The sequence below is a fragment of the Ursus americanus genome, chromosome 32 (assembly GCF_024610735.1).
Source record: "Ursus americanus isolate L20-20 chromosome 32, mUrsAme1.1.p, whole genome shotgun sequence".
NCBI lineage: Eukaryota > Metazoa > Chordata > Mammalia > Carnivora > Ursidae > Ursus > Ursus americanus.
The window spans coordinates 14786557-14806719 of NC_142158.1; the positions used below are offsets into that span (position 1 = coordinate 14786557).

General features: G+C 43.4%; 1 protein-coding gene across 2 annotated transcripts in view; it reads left to right on the top strand.

The window, feature by feature from the left end:
* LOC123801609 (N-acetyllactosaminide beta-1,6-N-acetylglucosaminyl-transferase) overlaps positions 1 to 18760 on the top strand; it is a 79689-nt gene extending 60929 nt beyond the window's left edge. For both annotated transcript variants that reach the window (XM_087857979.1, XM_045811718.2), the window contains exons 2-3: positions 10665 to 10757; positions 16129 to 18760. In XM_087857979.1, the coding sequence (XP_087714105.1) occupies positions 10665 to 10757; positions 16129 to 16319 (284 nt within the window). In that variant the 3' untranslated portion in view covers positions 16320 to 18760. The remainder of the gene's footprint in view (positions 1 to 10664; positions 10758 to 16128) is intronic.
* Positions 18761 to 20163: the final 1403 nt, after the last annotated feature.

Here is a 20163-nt window from a genome sequence, read left to right on the forward strand (position 1 = left end):
ATTTTGGAGCAAAGGGGCAGTAACATTTTGGTATGTATGTTATCTAATACTGAAAGAGAAGTTTTAATGATGAGATTCTATAAATGTATTCTGAATTCATCAAAAAAGTAGTGAATATTAATATTTCTCAAATGAAAAATTCTGTTGTTATACTGCAAAGTGGAATTTTTAAATGTATCCATTTACAACGAAGGAGACCCATTCTGTTACACAATATTGTTGAATTTGAAGAAGTTTCCTTTTTTTTTTATTTTTAAATTCATATGCGCTTCTGGGTATCCAGTCCCGTGTGTCCTGACAGTTGTAGAGTGTTTACTACCTTGTCGGCAAATCCTGACCTGTTCTCTTTCCTGTGGTTTTGCCTTTCCAGAATGTCATAAAAATGGAATCATGGAATATGTAGCCTTCGGGGTCTGGAAAAGCAGCTTTTTATTCGGCCTTTTAAAAAATCTTGGTGAATGAATGTTGTGTGTTCCCAGGTGAATATGATGGTTTCCTAGAGACCCTCTGGCATCCTAATAGCTGCTGATTATTCGTTCTATTTGGCAGACTTTTCCCATATTATTTATTTATTGTTTTCCATAAGTAATAGAATTAGTTGGACTTCTATTACTTAAAAAAAAAAAGCATGGCCATTTTTAGTAATAGTATTCACTGGGGTAATAAACTACAAGTAAATACAGTATGTAGCTATATCATTATTAGGCTTCAATGTGGTAAGCTTTTGTTAGCTTTGGTTTGTTTTTATCTGTGATTCTGAATACAGACAGTCCCCCCGACATGGTGGTTCTGGTTCTGCTTACTATTTTTCATCTTTAGGATGGGTGTGAATGTAATTTGCATTGGGTGGAAACTGTACTTTGAATTTTGAATTTTGATCTTTTCCCGAGCTAGGTATACACTGTGCTCTCTCGTGGGCGTCAGCGGCGAGCTGCAGCTCCCGTCAGCCCCACAGTCACAAGGGTCCACAGCTGATCCACAGCTGATGCTCTGGTTTTCACTTCCAGTACAGTGTTCGGTCAACGACATGAGACCGTCAACACCGTATTACCAGACAGGCTCTGCGTTAGATGATATTGGCCAACCAAAGGCAGTGTGGGTATTCTGAGCATATTTGAGGTAGGCTAGACTAAGCGTTGATGTTCAGTGGGTTAGGCGTATCAAATGTATTTTCAACTCAGTATTTTCAACGAACAGTGGGTTTATTGGGACTTGACCCCATTTTAAGTCCAGGAAAATCTGTAAATGGTAGGAATATCACATGTTTGTTTGGAAGAATAAGAATAACAGAAAAACTGCATTTCACTTTTATTCCAGAAACACATGTGACAGATTCACAAAATTTCCATCGTGAGTCCTTTCGGTCAGTCACGCGAGAGCATCATAATGAGCACATCAGAACATCCCAATATGATCTCTCATCAGAACTCATTGGGGGGGCACCTGGCTGGTTCAGTCCTAGAGGATGTGACTCTTCTCCGAGTTGTGCGTTCATGCCGCACATTGGGCGTGGAGCCTACTTACACAACCAACAAAAAACTCACACAGAAGAAAACTGGTCTAGATTTGTAGAGGGCTTAAGAGTTTATCTTTTACTATAAATTAAGCATATTAGTCATTGGTCTTGATCTAAATACATCCATACTTCAGAGTTTCTAAAATATTGAAATAACTATCATTGTACAGGATACGGACTTGATACTGAGAACACCAGTGTCGAGTCGTTAAGAATCAGGGCCTCGAAACCTGAAAGCTGGAGACTCAGAACTAGCACTGTGATACCACGGATGACCCTGGGCAGAGGAAAAGGGGCCAGAGCAAGGAACTGAAGGGGCCAGCGTTTCTTTGAAGTCTCATGTTTTATTTTACAAATTTATTAAAAAAATCACATTCCTACCTATCTGTAACTTTCTTAAACTTTTTATTGAAATACTACATAGACATACAACTGCACTAATTGGAATCGATCACTGAATTTTCAAACAGATCCTTACCTGAGTAACCCGCACAAGAAAATATGTTACTGCTGGTACTCCAGGGAACCCCTCCAGAGTCCCTTCCAAGAGTGACAACCATCCCCACCCCATAAATTCCTTTTGCCTGTCTTTGTGTTGTCGTGGGACTTCTAATTGTAGCCCAATGCTTTTTTATCCAAATGTTCACGTTCAAGAGATGTTTCCAGGAAGAAATGCTAGGCCTACCCTGTGGCTTTCTGTATTTCTAGAAACTGCTGCAAACTCCATGGGGTGAGGGGTGGGGGTGGTAAGATAGGGGATAGAAGGTGGGGGGGTGTCCACATACCAGGGGCACATCCCAAGACTCTTTCTCCCGTGTTTCTTCTCTTCTGAAGTTTATTTAGATGTTTCTCATATTTGCAGAAGAAGAGTGTAAACAGAAGAACTCCTTCTCCAGTTCTGTATAAAAGATTGCTTGCTATAGATAGGCACTGTGTTTCCAGAATTAGCAACCTTTATATATACCCCAGTACATGCAGCAACAAATGGAACTTACCACTGACTTTTAACCCTTTTGGACCTGTCTTGGGTTGAAAATAGGGATTAAAATTAGACAAGAGTCCTGAGCAACTATGGTTTTTATTTGGCTGCTTTTACATGGAGTTGGGAGGGAATGTTTTACAACTTGCGAATGAATTCTTGATTTACGTCCAACTGGGTGTAGCCTGGTGCCTTGTTTTGAAGGTGAAGAAGGCACTGTGTACTGGGCCCGATGAAAATTTGCCTAATGGATTTGTTAAGAACTTTTTCCCAGACAACCAATGGAGTCATACAGGGCATGCTATGTTCTGTTGCCTCCAATAGGGAATGATCCTAAAGTGAAATCCCTTATCGTGGAATGGAATGAGAAGGGGAATCAGTCTGGGAAACGCTTTTATTTGAAACAGTCACGTAAAATCTAGAAAGTGCCACTTGAAGTGCAGATACTTAACTGAAGCTGTAAACAAACACATCTAAACAATTAGATCACAGAGGAAATTACCGTACTTGATTGTTCACGTGCTGGAAATAACAACAGAATCTCCCGTTTCTAGAATCTATAAAAACTTAAGTCCTAAGGAAACAGTTTTTGAATTGATAATCCTATGAAAGCAGTAAACTTGGACATAAGGAATGCCCAGACTCATTTAAAGAAACCCAGAAGCAGACACAGGGCGGACAGTTCGAAGGAATCCTGCATCCCTCCCCCTGAAATAGGAGGTAAACAAGGTCAAGCCTGATGATAGAAAAAGCCATCTAGTGGTATCGCCAATGAAGTGGGCAGATGGGAGGCAGTCAGAATAGTCTCAGTGAGAAATGTAAAGCCCCTGAATTAGGACCATGCCAACAAAGGGAAGCAACACTATTATAAGCCAGGGAGGGTTTAAAGAACCCCTGGTAGGTTGGAAATCAGTCGGGGGCTCCCGTACTGCACCAAATGGCGAAGTTGTAGCTGGAAGGGATTATTCAGTGGACTTGGGTTCCTTGCAAAGGTGAAGAATTTTGAAAACTGTCATGGTTTAGTGGACGAAAGAAAGGCAATTTGACAGCAGTCTCCGAGCCTGGAAGTGGTGAAACTGAAGGTCTTAATCATCTTAGAAAAATGGGCCATGATTAAAGTAGTGTTTGAGGAGAGTTACAGGTGATAAGCAGCAGAAGAGAAATGTAGGCAGTCAGTGGGTCAAGGTCAGTCTTTAGGTCAGGATTATATTGAAATCTGAACTGCTCTGAGTCAAAGATTTTCCACCTTTCTAGATGTGTCATTGACCTTCCCTGTTCTTCACCAGAAGACTGTTGGGGAAAGACTTGAGAAGAAGTGTCTGGGCTGCTAGTAGAAATATTAATAAATACAAACCCTTTTGGATACACTAGTCCAAAAGCTCCAAGAACATCTCATTCATAGCTTTACCCTCAACATCTACTCTAGAACATAGGAAACATTCAAGAAAATTGTTTGAATAATTGAGTAAATTATCTTGAAACAAAATCAGTAAGTTATTTAGCACGTCCACACTCCTGGGCGATTCACTTAAATTTCCCAGGCTCTAGTTTACACCGCATGCCAATGAGAAGGAATATATTAAAACAGTAAAGCATATTAAAATTTCTGAAGTCCCTTCGAGTCCAAAATTCCGGGTTTTTCTTCCTTTACTCATTTCGTCTTTTCCTTTTTACAACCAAAGAAGAATCAATTTGTTGACAGTTACTGGAGGTGAACGCAGAGGTGTCATTTTAAGGATATTATGCCACGATCTCAACGACTCAGAACTCTAGAAAACATCCGTATGAAACAAGACAGGATCTCTTTTAGTACATTTCATGTGTTAAAAATCCTAAGTGATTAATGAACAACTTTGTAGGTAAGAACAAAAATATGCCGTTTTATTGCTAAACATGACCCCAATTAACAATAAGAAAAAAGGGCTACAAGTTACTTCACACTACATTTCCCACTTATTAGGTAATTTTCCATTATTTTTGGTTGGTAAAGCAAATCACCGCTGAACCTTGTGCTTTTCTTTTTCTTTTGTTCAGTTATTCTTACAATAGTCACAAGTACAATGACGGAGTCAGCAAAGCCAGTAAGCCTCAGAGGTCATAAATAAACAGATGAAAAATATAAAAGCAAGAACATTAAAGTTTTATAAACTAAAAAAAATATGTTCATTTTACACGCAAATATTTGCACATGATTTTATTAATAATGTACAGTTTCATGTTCTCAGTCGGGGCAGTCTGGCTCCCCAGGGAACATTTGGCTACATCTGAAAACATTTTGGGTTGTCACGGGGTGGGAGAGGGAAAGGGGTGGGAGGTAGGAGGATGGGACAGGTGTGGGGATTGCTACCAGCATCTAGTGGATAAAGGCTCCGCATCCTTCAATGTGCAGGACAGGCCCCACAGCAACGACAATGTCATTGCAGCCCCAACGTCAGTAGCGGGCCAACACTGGTAAACTTGCTTCTGGTTATAGTGAAGAAGCAATCTCTTTCAGTTACAACTGTCCCCATGACTTTAATAGAGGAATTATGTTTGCAACCATCTATTTAGGGAAGTATGCCAGGCATGGTGCTAAGCACAAGACATACGTTATCTTATTTAACATGAACAAAACCCTGTAAGGTTTTGAAGGTTAGTACGTGGTATCTTAAAGAGATTACATAATTGTTCAAGGTCACACAACCGGTAATAGTAGAGATAAGGATTTGAAATGTGGACTCTGACTCCAAAGCCTGTGCTGTTAATCATTATGTATAAATAATGTCAAAAGGAACATCTTCACAGACAGATAGACTTAAAAAATGAGGTCCTCAGCTTATTTGGAAGCTGTTGGTTTAAAGGGCCAGAGGGAATTGGGGGTTCTAGCGGCTTTCCCTACATATTTCCAAATCGATTTTCCAGAGTTATACCAATTTACAGCACCACCATTAATTTGTGAGCTTTTTTTAGCAGTGACTTTTGACATTTAAAACCCAAATCCCTTGTTTATTCAATAAGTTAAAAAGTATATATCTCAGCTTCAGTAATAAGCAGTTGCTGAAACTGTTACCACATGTAGGTCTCCCAAAATGAGGACCACACTGTGTGAGAACAATAAGGAGAAAGTCAAGTTAATATAAATGAAGCTTGCATTTCAAAGAACCGTATTCATTTATTCAACAAATGCAGTTATTTGACTCATAATGGCTAAGCTCCAAGAAAAACATTCTGGGTTACTCTGTAAACTTATCTCAAATCTTTTGTTTAAATAAGCCTATGCAGAGCAAATGAGAGAATTGAAGTTTATCGTTTAAAATGGTTTCTCTGATAATATTGGTATCTTCTTTTTTGCCCCAAACCAGACATAATGCAAACTAGACCTTTCCTAGGACACTGGTGAATTGAGGGTAGACTTTATCCATATACCCCCTAACTACCCTCCTAGAATCCTGACAAGAATAATCATAATCATTACAGCAGTAATAAAAACACAGTCATCCTGTCCAGTATTTTAAAAATAGCACTCTTTCCCATGAGTGGATCCAGAAATCACTTTAGTAGGCTTTGACCAGAGTTTTTAATATGAGAAAATAACACGAAATAAACAGTGCATTACATGTAATAAGCCTACGTAGTTCATGAAACCTGTGTTTACTTTATGTACGTGTGTGCGCCGACGATGGGATAAAATTGTTTTTCTGTGGATGGCAGTCTACAAGGTTGAAAAACTGCTCATCTGTTCTCTCCTTCATTTGAAAGATGAGTCTGTCTGGCCTTAAATGATGGTTCCAGGATACCCAGCTGGGTAGTGACAAAGCTGGGGTAAGAACTAAGTTCCCCAATCCCAGTGGGAAGGCCAGTGTGTTCCACGGGGGGCGGGGGTGCTGTGGGGTGGGGTGGCCTCTGCCACGGGTCATTCTCTGGGAGAGAATTATGCTTAGTAGAACTTCTAGGAAGTAGAAGGAGCATCCCGACGTTGGCACAAGTGATGGGATCAGTAGCTTTGGGGTCTCCGCATATGTTTTAACCCAAGCCGCATTAACTACTGCGTAGTGGACACGGTGCATTTAGACCCTTCAACCTCTTGCTTGCTATTATCCCCTCACAGTAGTAATCCAGCAGTGCCTACGAAGCAGTCACGTTGAGTTGATATTTGAGCTGGCGCCGGAAATCTTGTTGAGGGCCTTATCACCTCCCAAAGCTAGTTATACCAGGCAGGACCCATGGGGCAAACGGGTGATTGATGGCCGCGTAAGCAGTTGCTGTAGGGCTGACGGGAACAGGTTGGCCTTGGCTAAGAGAGGAAGATAAATACTTTTTGATACCGAGAGGTAGAGCACGATTACACCTTCAAGTACAGTGACCTTTTCCGAAACCAAGGTGGACAGCAGGCCTGTCTTAGCCACACACAAGCTAAGTGGTCCTACCGTCACTCCTGAAGACTGAGTTGTTGGGCAACCCTTGCAAGCCACACCCATTCACTCCTTTAACATTGACTGAGAACCCCCCGTGGGCCCAGTGCTGTGAAGTCAGGGCACCATGAGGACGGGTCTTCCGCTCATCAAGGCTTTTCCCCACACCAGGTGGGCTGATGGTCTTCAAGAAAGTGATATGAGCGGTCTACTCAAATGGCTGGATTCCCTGCAGTGCGGACAGGTTTGTTAAATTAACCAAAGGATAGAAGGTACATAGTACCCATAGTACCGGGGCGCCTGGGTGGTTCAGTCGTTAAGCATCTGCCTTTGGCTCAGGGCGTGATCCCAGCGTTCTGGGATCGAGCCCCACATCAGGCTCCTCTGCTGGGATCCTGCTTCTTCCTCTCCCACTCCCCCTGCTTGTGTTCCCTCTCTCACTGGCTGTCTCTCTCTGTCAAATAAATAAAATCTTAAAAAAAAAAAAAAGAAGGTACATAGTACCAGATTTCTTCATCAGGGCAAAATGTGGGGAAGGGGGAAAGAAAAGGTAACCAGAAACCTGGTGAAGGCTGAGGGAGAGACTTCCAGGAGAGAGGAGACAGAAGCTATGTCCTCTTGGCAATGCTGGTTACAGTCCAGAGCTTCTTAGACGTGCTCGCGTGCCAAGATGTGCTGGGGATCTTGTGAAGATGCCGATTCTGGTGCAGAATGAAAGAGAAAAAAAATACCTTGTCCTTTAAAAAATGTTGTCATGTAAAGGAGGGTAGGGACTTTTTGTTATGGCAATATGTTCTTCACACTCTTCTGCTGTAGCTTTTCATCAAAACAGACTTGTAAAAAATTACATCCATGTCAGCTAATCTTGTGGACACAAGTGAATATACCAGATTATCTCTTTGGTTTCTGGACTGCCAACTTAACCAAGGCAAGTTTTATTCTAAATTCTTTTAAGATGTGTACTAAGAACAAAATACAGAAGCTTCTCTTGGGAAAGGCAAGAGCTAAAGTAATTTTTAAAGTAATAAATGCAAATCAAAGCACTAAAAAGAAATATTGCTTAATAAATGGTATTTTTCTTGGGGACTACTCAATATTTATAAGCAAACTTTTCAAGTTTGGCAGTGAGGGGAAAAAAAAAGAATCTGTCTTATAGCAAGCCCTTAGGGGTAAGGATTCATGCCATTTACAGGAAAGGCTGTGCAAAATTTAATTTTAGTTGGGAGACCTCGGTACAGTTCTTGATTTAGATCATCATATAATTATCATGTGACATCAGGTCAAAAGAACAGAGCTTTTTTCTTCTGAAAATGTACATTTTTTATTAATGTTCTTAAACAGGAAACATGTCTATGTGCCTAATCCAATTAAACTTTTTGTAAAGTATTGGTCTTGTCCAGTTTTTTTTTCCTTATTAAAAAATATCTATCATCCTGGGTAATTTTTTGTCTCATTAGTATGTATATTAGTTTTTACTTGCCATTGTAACAAACTACCACAGACTTAGCAATTTAAACAACATAAATGTATTATCTTACAATTCTGTAGGACAGAAGTCTGACACGGGTCTTACCAGACTAAAACCAAAGCATTGGCTGGGCTCCATTCCTTTCTGTAGGGTCTGGACCTTTTCTAATGGCCACCCATGTAACTTAGCCCCTTCCTCAACCTTCAGATGGTAAAAACAAACAAACAAACAAACAAACAAACAAACAAACAAAAAAACCCAGCTCTTCAAAACCTCCCTCTTCCACTGTTAAAGACCCTTGTGATTGCATTGGTCCAGGCTGGATAATTCCAGATATTTCCCTATCTTAAGGTCAGCTGATTAGCAAACTGAATTCCATTTTTCCCTGTAACATAACATAATATCAGTTTCCAGAGATTAGGATCCGGACTTCTTTGAATGTATGTCATGGGGAGGGCCGTTATTCTGCCTACCCGATCTTCTGAGAAAGGACTATTACAGTCTGGGTTCAGGTTTCATGCGCGTGGTGCCATTACACCAAAATTACATTCAGATTGCATGGCTCACTGGTGAAAATTGCTGGAGCTCTTATGAAGCAAAATATTTCTTCTTTTGTTGCATTTGCCTTTGATTCCCATATACTTACTTTCCAGTAATGGAAATCTTGGGGTAAAACTACTCTATAGGATTAAATGGACCCTTTACTCTCTGACCTGTCCAAAATTTCTTGAGATGGAGAGGGCTATTTGAAATGGTTTAGCGCAGGATGCCTGGGTGGCTCAGTTGGTTGAGCATCTGACTCTTGATTTTGGCTCCGGTCATGAACTCAGGGTCCTGGGAGCAAGCCCCGAGTCGGGCTCTATGCTCAGCGGGGAGGCTGCTTGAGATTCTCTCTCCCTCTCTCTCTGCCCTTGCCGCTCACGCGCGTGCACGCGCTCTCTCTCTCTCTCTCTCAAATAAATAAATCTGAAAAGAAAGGAAAAGAGAAAAGAAAAAAACTTTAGCATTGTGTTTCTCCAATGGGCAGTTTGCCCAGCCACCTCCCGGGGGACATTTGGCCACGCCTGAAGATGTTTTTGATTGTCACAGCTCAGGGCTATGTACTGCTGGCATCTGGTGGGTGGAGGCAGGCATGCTGCTACATACGGTACAATTCACAGGACAGGCCCTACCACAAGGAATTATCCAGTTTAAAGTGTCAGTAATGCCCTCCATGCTAATTAATTGAATGTAAATAAAATTAAAAATGTTTTAAAAATAAAATTTAAAAATATATAAATAAAAATAAAGAATATGCAAAAATAAATAAATAAAGTGTCAATAATGCCAAGATGGAAAAGCCCTGGCTTCGTGGGGACCTAAAGTCCTCCTCTCCTTTTTAAAGGCTCTTTACATTTCAACAGTGAGTTAGATAACTAATTAGTTAAGGGGTCAGCCACTAAACTTTGGGCCAAAGAACAGCTGAAAGAAATAGAGAAGATGGGTAGGTCAGTGCACACCAGTCTTCCTCAGACAAACTCAAAGCTCGAAACCTAATGCTTGGGGTCGACAGTATATCTTCACTGGGTAGTGGAGAACCATGTCTTGTTTCTCTCCCTCTCCCCAGGGCCCAGCACAATCTTGGCAACACCAAATGCTCAAGAAGCCCTTTAACAAAAAGGATGCTGGCGGGCTCAGTCAATGGAGCATGGGACTCTTGATCTTGGGGTCATGAGTTTGAGCCCCATGCTGGGTATAGAGATTGCTTATAAAAAATAATTTAAAAAAGCATAGCATGTTAAGGGATTTGTTTGAGTTCATAAGTAGTGAACAAGATATTCCCTTCTGTATGCCTAATATTGCAACTTCATATGGAGGGCTCCCACTTACTCGTGCTTATTAGCACATACAGTAGCCTGTTTTCTGAGCTTTCATTTTAAGATACAAGTCATCTGAAAAGTCTTAAAAAGCTGTAATAATTAGGATTGAAAATAAATTCACTGGAAGGCCATTGAGAGATAACCCCAATCTCCCAACTTTTCCATCTGCCTTATGATTTCACGCTGTGGTATTTCTTAAACTCTATTTTGCAGGCTTGGGCACACATTATGACCAAACAGTTATGCATATATTCTTTTACAGGTGGCAAGGCAGGGTTCATAAACACCAGCTTTGTACACCGTAAGTTTTTGAGGTTTTGCATCCTGATGGAAAATCTAATGTGAAGACAATCTACCGAAAGCATAAGCATACCTCAGAGGCTTCATTGATGAAGTGACACCCTTCTCTCTTGGTTCTCATTTCTGCTTTTCTTCTTTGTCAACACTGCAGGTGTCCCTGGTGCCATGCCAAACGCATCCTGGACAGGTAACCTCAGGGCTATAAAGTGGATCGACATGGAAGATAAACACGGAGGCTGCCATGGTGAGCCATTCATTCCACACGTTGAGGCCACACTGCTTGTTGGCGTTGGCATGAAGGTCATTGTGAAATATAGGGGTTCTCATGGACAGAACTGCTGGTATATTTAGAACAATCTGTGAGTTCTTAGAGTAGCTAGAGGCTTCAAGACATGGTAAGTTTAGGGGGGGTGCCTGGGTGGCTCAGTCGGTTAAGCATCAGACTCTTGATCCCAGCTCAGGTCTTGATCTCAGGGTCATGAGTTCAAGCCCCATATTGGGCTCCACGCTGGACATGGAGCCTGCTTAAAAAAAAAAAAAAAAGAAAGATAGAAAAAGAAAAGTAAATTCAGGTATCTCACTGATGTTCTCCAGCTCATGATTACCAAGTGGGTGTACAGGTAGGCTCAACTCATGATGATATTTCTTGCTAGTTTCTGCTTTCTTCTTTTTATTTATTCCTCTTTTGTTCCTTTTAGGAGTGCAGTGGTTAGGAGGGGAAAGTGGTCAGGGTGAGAAGTGATGTCATGTTCTCACCACGGAGCAAGCTAGACCTCCACCCCCGCCCCTCACGCCAGCCTCTGTTTCCCCCACAGACAGGCTTCCAGCTGGCTTGGGAGGTATTTGCTGCAGCTCTGACATGATGGCAGGCAACGCTAACAAGAGAGATTTCTCCTCCAAACGGACAAGGATGAGAAAGTTTAAGTAGTTTTCATTTCTTTCTTTCTTTTTTTTTTAAAGATTTTATTTATTCACTTGACAGAGCACACAAGCAGAGGGAGCGGCAGGCAGAGGGAAAGGGAGAAGAGGCTCCCCACTGAGCAGGGAGCCTGAGAGGGACTCAATCCCAGGACCCTGAGATCATGACCTGAACTGAAGGCAGACGCTTATCCAGCTGAGCCACCCAGGTGCCCCAGTAGTTTTCATTTCTGTAGAACTTTATAAAGAAGGGCTTTTATCAGCCCTGGTCTACATTCCATTCAAACTCTCGCCTGGTACGCGTGGGCATGGTATTCATTAACTAGGGCTAACATAACCAAGCATGAGAGACCGAGTGCTTCAACAACAGAAATCTATTTCCTCACTCCTGCAGGCTAGAAGTTGGAGATCAAGGTGGCTACGGATTGGGTTTCTCCTGAGGGGCTTACAGATGGCCGCCTTCTTCCCATGTCCTCACGTGGTCTTCCCTCTGTGTGCGTCTGGGTCCTCATCTCCTCTTTTTATACCCACACCACTCATAGTGGATTAGGGTCCATCCTATATGACCTCATTTTAGCTTGAACAGCTCTTCAAAGGCTCTGTCTTAAATACGGTCACAGTCTGAGGTATAGGGTTGGGGCGGAGTGGGGGGATGCTAGCACTTCAACATACGAATTTGGGGCGGGGGACAATTCAGCCCGTAACAGGAGGTGGGTGAGTGGTTAAGTGGAAGAGTGAGTGTGAGGCTTTCACTCTTGCTCCCTGTGGTGACAAAGCTTTGCCTCCTCCACTCGTCCCTCAGTCTGTCCACCTGCAGTCTCTGGCTTCCCTCTCCGGTCCATGTCATCGACACCTAACGTTTCAGAGGAAAACCTCCAATGGCTGCCTTTCTGCAGCTCTCCGTAACACCCCACCCCTTCTCCTGTCTTTCTGAGCGTCCCCTTCCGCTGCAGATGGCCACATCCTCACGTCACCCTACCGTCTGCTCTTCAGCGTATTCATGTCTTTACCTTAATCGCCCAACGTACTGTCCCCAGAGGACAGCCGGTGCCACCCACCTGCATTTCATCACAGCCTGCCCTCCTGGTGGAAGGAGGACGGTGGGGAGGAGGTCGCTTTGCCTTGGATCTCCTGGGTCTTCTTTAGAAAAGAGACCATCATCATTAGTAGGGGTCTCAATATTTGGGATGTGTTGCCTTCTCCACAATACTCCATCCTCCCATTACCCTGTCACCCTCCCTCTAGGACCTCTCTGGTCATCCTCTGATCTGCTTCTCTACCTCCTCTCCAGCTGTAACTCGGGAGGACTTCAGCCTCCACGGCAGGGACCCATGTGACGTCATTACTTTGTGGCTCTGGCCCCCACCACGGAAGCTCCTGTTCACTGTGCATCAGCCACCAACCCCCGCCCCTCTGTAGAGCCTTGCGTTCAGTCTCCTGTCCTCACCTGTGTCCAGGCCCTACCCCACAGAGAAGGGATAGGCTAGTCAGGTTTGCATTTTTAGACGGACCTTTACTTATCACACGACGGGTGGGCACATGAGAGTAGCCCCGAGCCAGGGAGCTACCTACGGTATACAGCTTGGGCGGCTCAAGCCTCTCAGACATTTTTCTTCTCTTAGCACCTGTGATACCAGTGAACATCTGAAAGCCTTGTAGGGTCCAGAGCATAAAAATAGTTTGTCCCCCAAACTACTAGATAGGGAAAAGAAAAAGACAGACCCAGAGGAGGCAGAATAGTGCATGCCAAACCCGCAAGTCAGGAGTACGATCTGGACCTCTTCCCCTTGGTTGTGAGTAATAGGAATTGTTCTGAACGCGTGAATGTGTACCCGCTCGGCAGGTCCTGTTAGCAGTTAAAATCACTGAGAGCACTCTAGCTCTGTGGTCTTGAACGTGGAGCTCCCGCCTCTGATTACAATCTCTTTGTTGCTCTACTAATTTTCTTCACCAGCTTACACACTTTATATCTTCCTTTCTCCCCAGATCAGAATAGAAGCTCCAAGAGGGCTAGGAGTTTTGACCAATTTGTTCATTGCTGTATCCCCACACCTAAAATACGTTATTGTTTGGAACGTGGTTGCTTTGTTAAAATTGGGATTGCCAAGGTTTCAACTGTCCCAGCTTCTTCCTTCTACTAGCTTCCTTCTGAGGACTCCCTGGTCCAGCCTGTGCACTGGGTCAGCTGTCCCATGCTGTTTTCACCCAGCATCCCAGATTCCCCTGCCATTTGACCCTACAAGATCCATTCCTGTGCATAACGATTACCAGCATCTGCTTTATGCCATTTGTGTTTCCCTAAGCAGAGCATTGCTGCAGACTGTTACAGGCCTGTCCCAGACTCACCCCCCATAGGGAGGTTAGACCCTCCTGGCTGCCTACTTATTCTTTTATTTTCCTCATTATCTTCCTGGTGTCCTTTTCATCTTTCCTACTCGCTTTAAACTCTCAATCTTATGCTAAAATGGCCTTTCTGCTCTCAAAAGGTAACAATTGCAGCTTGAGGAAGAACTTCCAAGACATTTGATCGAAATCCCTCTACCAGTTTGTCATGCCATCCCATTCCTCCATCTCAGGGTACTTTGGACACACTCTCATTGTCCCTTCCTGTTTTGAGAGGAAAAGCTACTCATCCTCACAACCGGGGTCGCCATCTGGGAGTCTCAGCCTTGTGAGGTTCCCCTAAATGATCCCCTTGCTCTCTTGCCTTCCTGCATTGCCCCCTGTACGCATGGGTAGTGATTCTCTTCTCCCTCAAGTGTGTAGTGATTGCCTCTAGCCTGAAGACCGAGTTGTCTGTGCGGCCTCTCCTCCATCCACACTGAAACAGTCGCTCCTGTTCACTTCATTCTCTTAAGCATGGGCGAGCTGCTTGTGCATTCTGTTCTCACTCCCCTCCCCCCAGGTTCTTCTCTGACTTCCCACAACTCTGGCTTCCATGCCCCGTGATTTCCACTCTCTATTGTACTTTTCCCAGGCAGATTAAATTAATCACAAGTCCTGTCAGCCCTTCTCTGTTCTATTTTTAATACCCTTCCTTCCCTACTCATGGCAGCCATTAACTTTGAACCAGTTCTCTGGTTTACATTAAGTTGTTAGTGTGGCCTCATGATTGATTTCTAATGTATCCTGCAAAGCTCTGCAAAATTAATCTTAGTAAAGTTCATTTCACCCCATTCACTCTCCCTATTTATGGGATTAAAAAAAAAAAAGGCCCAGCCCTTGAGTTTGTTTTAGGTTAGTCAACCATAGTCATTCTACTCTATGCCAAGAAACCTCTAGAAAAGAGGTTCAACTTCCTACCATTCTTCTAACCCACTTCCCAACCAAACTTCTGATTCTAGCAGAAAATTCCCACGTCTGCACATTTTTCCAGAGGCATTGTCCCCAAATGGAGCCACCATCTGTGCCCCTGATGTCCCCCCAGTTCTATCCCTCCACACACTCTCCAGTCATCCTTCTCTATCCATTCATTCAGTAGCTATTGATGTAATACCTCATATTTACCTCGTACTGTTCCAGATGCAGAGGACACAGAGGGGAACAAAATGGTCTCAAGTTCCCGCTCTTCTGGACCTTATGTTCTAGTCCAGGGAGAAAGACAATAAACAATTATCTGGAAAGAAAGACAATAAACAAAATATTTGCCTTCGTGGCACTGACATACATATCTATCTGTTGGTAATGAGAGCCAAGAGGAAAATGAATCAGGGAAGGAGGAAAGAGGGGTCAGAGGAGGCCTCACTGAGAACACAGCCTGGAGGCAGTTACCTGGGGTGTGGTGGGGGGAGGAAGAGCAACTTGGATTTTCAGGTAGCACATGCGTGGTGTGCTCCGGGCCAGCGAGGAGGCCAGTGTGGCGGAAGTGGCTGAGCAAGTGGTGGGAGGTAAAGGCCACATTCTGAGGACTTTTCAACGCCATTGCTAGCATTTTGGCTCTTCCTCCACATGAGATGAGACGCCCTTAGAGGGTTTTGAGCAGAGGAGACATCATGATGTGCTTACATTTACAAAAATCGCTCTGGCTCTTGTGCTGAGACTATATTAACAGACCAGGTGGAGGCCGGAGGCGGTGGAATCCAGTTATTGTAACAATTCCAACAGGAAGGTGGAGGTGGTGTGGGGCCAGGATGGTAGGGGTGGAGGTGGTGGAAAGGGGTCAAATTCTATTAGTATTTTGAAGGTTGAGCTGGCAGAATTGCTATCAGATTGGATGTGGAGTGTGAGAGAAAGGAGGAGAAGGACCCAGGGAGACTTGGAGGGGGTGAGGAGTTGAGTCCTGACATGTCCTGTCAGTGAGGTTCATTCTCATTAAGTGGAGATAAAAGAAGGCGCTTGGATAGGCTCACAGAACAGGCCTGACCAGAGCAACGCATAAAGACCTCTCCCATCTGTACCCTTCTAGAACCTCTCATCCATCACTCTCATTTGATAATACACAAATTATCCTGTGACGCCTATTGTGTTCTCGCTTTGTATTATTTCCATCTCCTGTTCTTTAAGAACCTCTGCGTACCTTTTGTCTTCCTATAAAGAGCCTACCTTCCTTGTGGGCTGGGCCTACACGATCCTGTTTAGAATCCCCTAACCCTCAGCACACTTTTTAGCTACTCCGGAGACTCTAGGGCTTGGCAGCTTCGCTACCCCAGCTTTGGAACACCAGCATGTCTGACCGCCTCGTGTTCTCTCCTCTGCAGGCCACTACGTACACGGCATTTGTATCTATGGAAACGGAGACTTGAAGTGGTTGATCAATTCGCCCAGCCTCTTCGCTAACAAGTTTGAGCTTTCCACATACCCCCTCACCGTGGAATGCCTAGAACTGAGGCTTCGAGAAAGAACCCTAAATCAGAGTGAAACAGTAATACAGCCCAGCTGGTATTTCTGATCCACCGTAACACGTGCTCGACGGGCCCTCACAGCTGGGAAGAAGAGCCTTTCTTTGTGGGAGAACTTTGCCTTGCTTATGTGAAGGGTGGCCGGAATGAGGTTGTGGCTGCAGGACCTACCATGTTATTCTATGTGAAAACATCCATGGACACTGTGACCTCCACTATCAGGATGGCTGCACAGGGCGATGGTGGCATTTTGGCCACACTGGCGGCCTCCTGATGCGCCTTCTGTGTCGGGCTCCTGCTCTGATCAGTGATAAACTGAACTGATGTCAGGCCTTTGCACCAGATCAGATACTCATTATAGAGAAATGTTATCCTGGAAAGGAGAACTGTAGATAATACTGTTTAGGAAAATAGGAATTGTGTTTCTTTGAAGGAATCTTCTATGACACATCTGTAACCACACGTTTGTGGACACCACTCCTCTTTGCTCAGCCACACGTAGGCATAGAAACAGCTTTCTGGGCAACTCAGCAACTCCTTTAAACCTTGAGCTACCAGAAGGGAGAACTAGATCAGATCTTGTTCCCAAGTTTCAACACTAGCACTTCCAGTTTACTGTGTCTGAAGTCCTGTATAGAATGTAAAGTCTTGGACAGGAGGCAGGATATGCTTTCGGGCATCGGCCCCTGCCTCCTGCTTCAGCAAAGCCATCCCAGGGAAACAGGACATTTCTTGTTGGGTGTCAGAATGTGGGCTAGTCCTTCTGCCATTGCTTTCCATGGAGAACGCTGAAGTGTTCCCACAGAATGAAGATATTTCTAGAAGAGAGGTGCTATCGCATGAATCTTGTCCTGAGTCTCTAACCTCAGAATGAATCACTTTCCTCTTCGGTCACCACCCTCCACCCCCACCGAAGTGATCTTACCTGCAAAATGGAGTCCAGATTCTATGCCATGAGGCTTTAAGGACTCCAGAATATTCTCCGAGTAGCTTATTCTCAGAGAGTATTCTCTGAGTAGATTTACAATGCTTAGTGCTAATAAGAGTGCCTAGATTTTTAAGAGCTTTCCATTGTGAGTGAGCATCCGTGTCACGGATCCCTTGTCCCGTTCCTTTCTCCAGTTCATTCATTCAGCATGCAGTCAGTATTTCTTGAGCGCCTGTTGTGCCCCAGACCCGTGTTGACACGAGGAGAAAAGGAAGACAGAAGCTTTTTCACTCTAACATTCTTGGTAATAGCACCAGCGTTGGCAGGGCTGCTGTAGAGAATCTCATGGATGGCCTGTCATTCAGCGCCTTCACATGCAGAGTTTAGATCGGGAGAGCAGGCCAAGAATACGAGTAAGTAGAAATCGAGGTCTAGGGGCACCTGGTGGCTCAGTCGGTTAAGCGTCTGCCCTCAGCTCAGGTTATGATCCCAGAGTCCTGGGATTGAGCCCCACATCAGTCTCCCTGCTCACCGGGGAGTCCACTTCTGCCTCTCCCTCTGCCACCCCCACCCGTTCTCTCTCTCTCTCAAATAAAGAAATAAAATCTTGAAAAAAGAAAAAAGAAATTGAGGTCTAAATCAGAGATTGTTCCAAAGGGAGAAGGGAAGGAATAGACAAGCTAAAGCCTGCTGTGTTGTAGGCATCCTGATAGCTCCCTTATGGCTCATTGCATTAAAACCTTACAACACTCTGGGGAGACTCACATGATTACCCCCATTTTGCAGATGGAGTAAGTGAGGCTTAGAGAAGTTGTTAGTAAGCGTAGGAAACAAGTTCTCTGAGGATTGGGATGTTCTTACTGGTCTCTTTAGTTCGATTTCCTGAGATGGAGTATTTAGAGAAGGTGAAATAAAGCCATATTTAGTATACCAGAGAGGGTAGGTTTTAAGAGTGGTCTCAGTGTTACTATGAGAAGATGTGCCGTCACCTCAGAAAAATGTGAAGTCTACTTTTGTACTCCTAAATCCATGACATTCCTTAATATATTTATTCTAACAAAAAAAAAAGTTACTACAACTAATGATACCTTTAATTCACACAACTTTGTTATTTTTTCTGTGACGGTGCCTGCTGAATGTTCATTGTATTTAAGGGAATGCCTTTGAAGTAAAGCCTTTTTTTTCCTGCTACTGAAAAAGAAGGAGCTGTACAGAGCGGTGAAGGCTTGACACGTAGGGGACACACCCAGAGCTAACGGCGGAGTCTAAGACTTGATCTTCTTTCTTCTTTCAACTTCTTTAAATGACCCCACCCGAGAAGAAGAAATGTTTTACACTGGATCTTTCTCATCTGGAACGAGAACTCAGAATAGAAGATGTTTACATGTCTGTTGCTGGTCATCTCTGTAACTTAAATACTTTAATATTGAAAGACTGTGGTGTTTGGGAGAGTGGGTTTCTGCTAGCCCATGGGGATGGCTGAAACTCAGAAATCCGTCCTTGTTTGCAATGCTGGTCCGTGTTGTTGTTTTGGAAATAAATTAATATATTGTTTTCACCTTTGGGGCTTGTGTGTATTTTTATTTGATGGTTGGTTACTATCCACTAAAGACCATGTTTAACAAGGTAATTCTAATATTTAAAAAAAAAAAAAAACCCAAAGGGGTACCTGGCCAGCTCAGTCGGTGGAGTGCATGACTCTTGATCTCAGGGTTGTAAGTTCAAGCCCCATGTTGGGTGTAGAGATTACTTAAAAATAAAACCTTAAAAAAATAAGTACATAAAAATATTTAAACTTCTAGTTTTAGAATATTTTTAGTTTTACAGAAACTTTACAGAAAAATTGCAGATAGTACTGAAAGTTCACATATACACCCCACTCAACTTTCCCATTGTCAATGTATTATATTAGCATAGCACATTTTACTTAGATTTCCTAAATTTTTGCCTAATGTCCTTTATTGGCTCCAAGATCCCAACTAGAATGCCACGTCACGTTCAGTCAACAGGCTTCACTGGGCTATGACTGTTCTGACCTGGACAATTTTGAGGAGTACCTAGTTGGCTATTTTGTAAAGTGCCCCCCCCCCCCGGTTTTGTCTCGTGTTTTGCCCATGATTCAATTGGATTTTTGGGTTTGGAAGAGGAAGACCACAGAGGTGAAGTGCCGGCTACATTCTATCGACACAGCTTGCCAGAGTTGAGGCTAACCTTGATCCATTAGCTTAAGTAGTGTTTGTCAGGTTTGTCTCCAGAGTAAAGCTACTGTTTTTTTCCCCTTTCCATACAGTACTCTTTGGAAAGAAGTCTCAATTGGCAACCTGCATATAAGGAGTAGGGCGTTATGCTTCACCTCCTTCAGAATAGAATGCCTACGTAAATTATTTAGAATTCTTCTATAAAGGAGATTTGTCTCTTTTCCCCAATTTACTTATTTATTAAAAAATTTATTTACCTCAATGTGGGCTCATAGATGTTTATTTTAAACTTCAGGTTATATAATCCAATACCACCTTGGACGCCTGGGTGGCTCAGTTAAGTGTCTGCCTTTGGCTTGTGTCATGGTCCCAGGGTCCTGGGATCCAGTCCCACATCAGGCTCCCCGTTTGGTGTGGAGTCTGCTTCTCTCTCTGACCTTCCCCTCTGCTCATGATCTCTCGCATTCTCCCTCTCTCTCAAATAAGATATTTTTTAAAAAAATTCAATACTACCTTTTTTTTTTCTCCAATTGTTCCAGCTATGGCCAAAGGTAGTTCTTTTAGTTGGCTTCAAGTCTTTGACACATCCCCATCACTGTGGGTTTTTCCTTGAACACTTTATTTCCTGGCACTGCAAGACACTCCACTCAAGCATCTTTTACTATTCCCTTATTAAGTTTTAAGGATAAACGACAAGTACAATAGCTGTGGCCTGAGAAGTACATGGTGATCAGAGGCTCAGACTCTCAGATGAGGGTCTGGGTCACC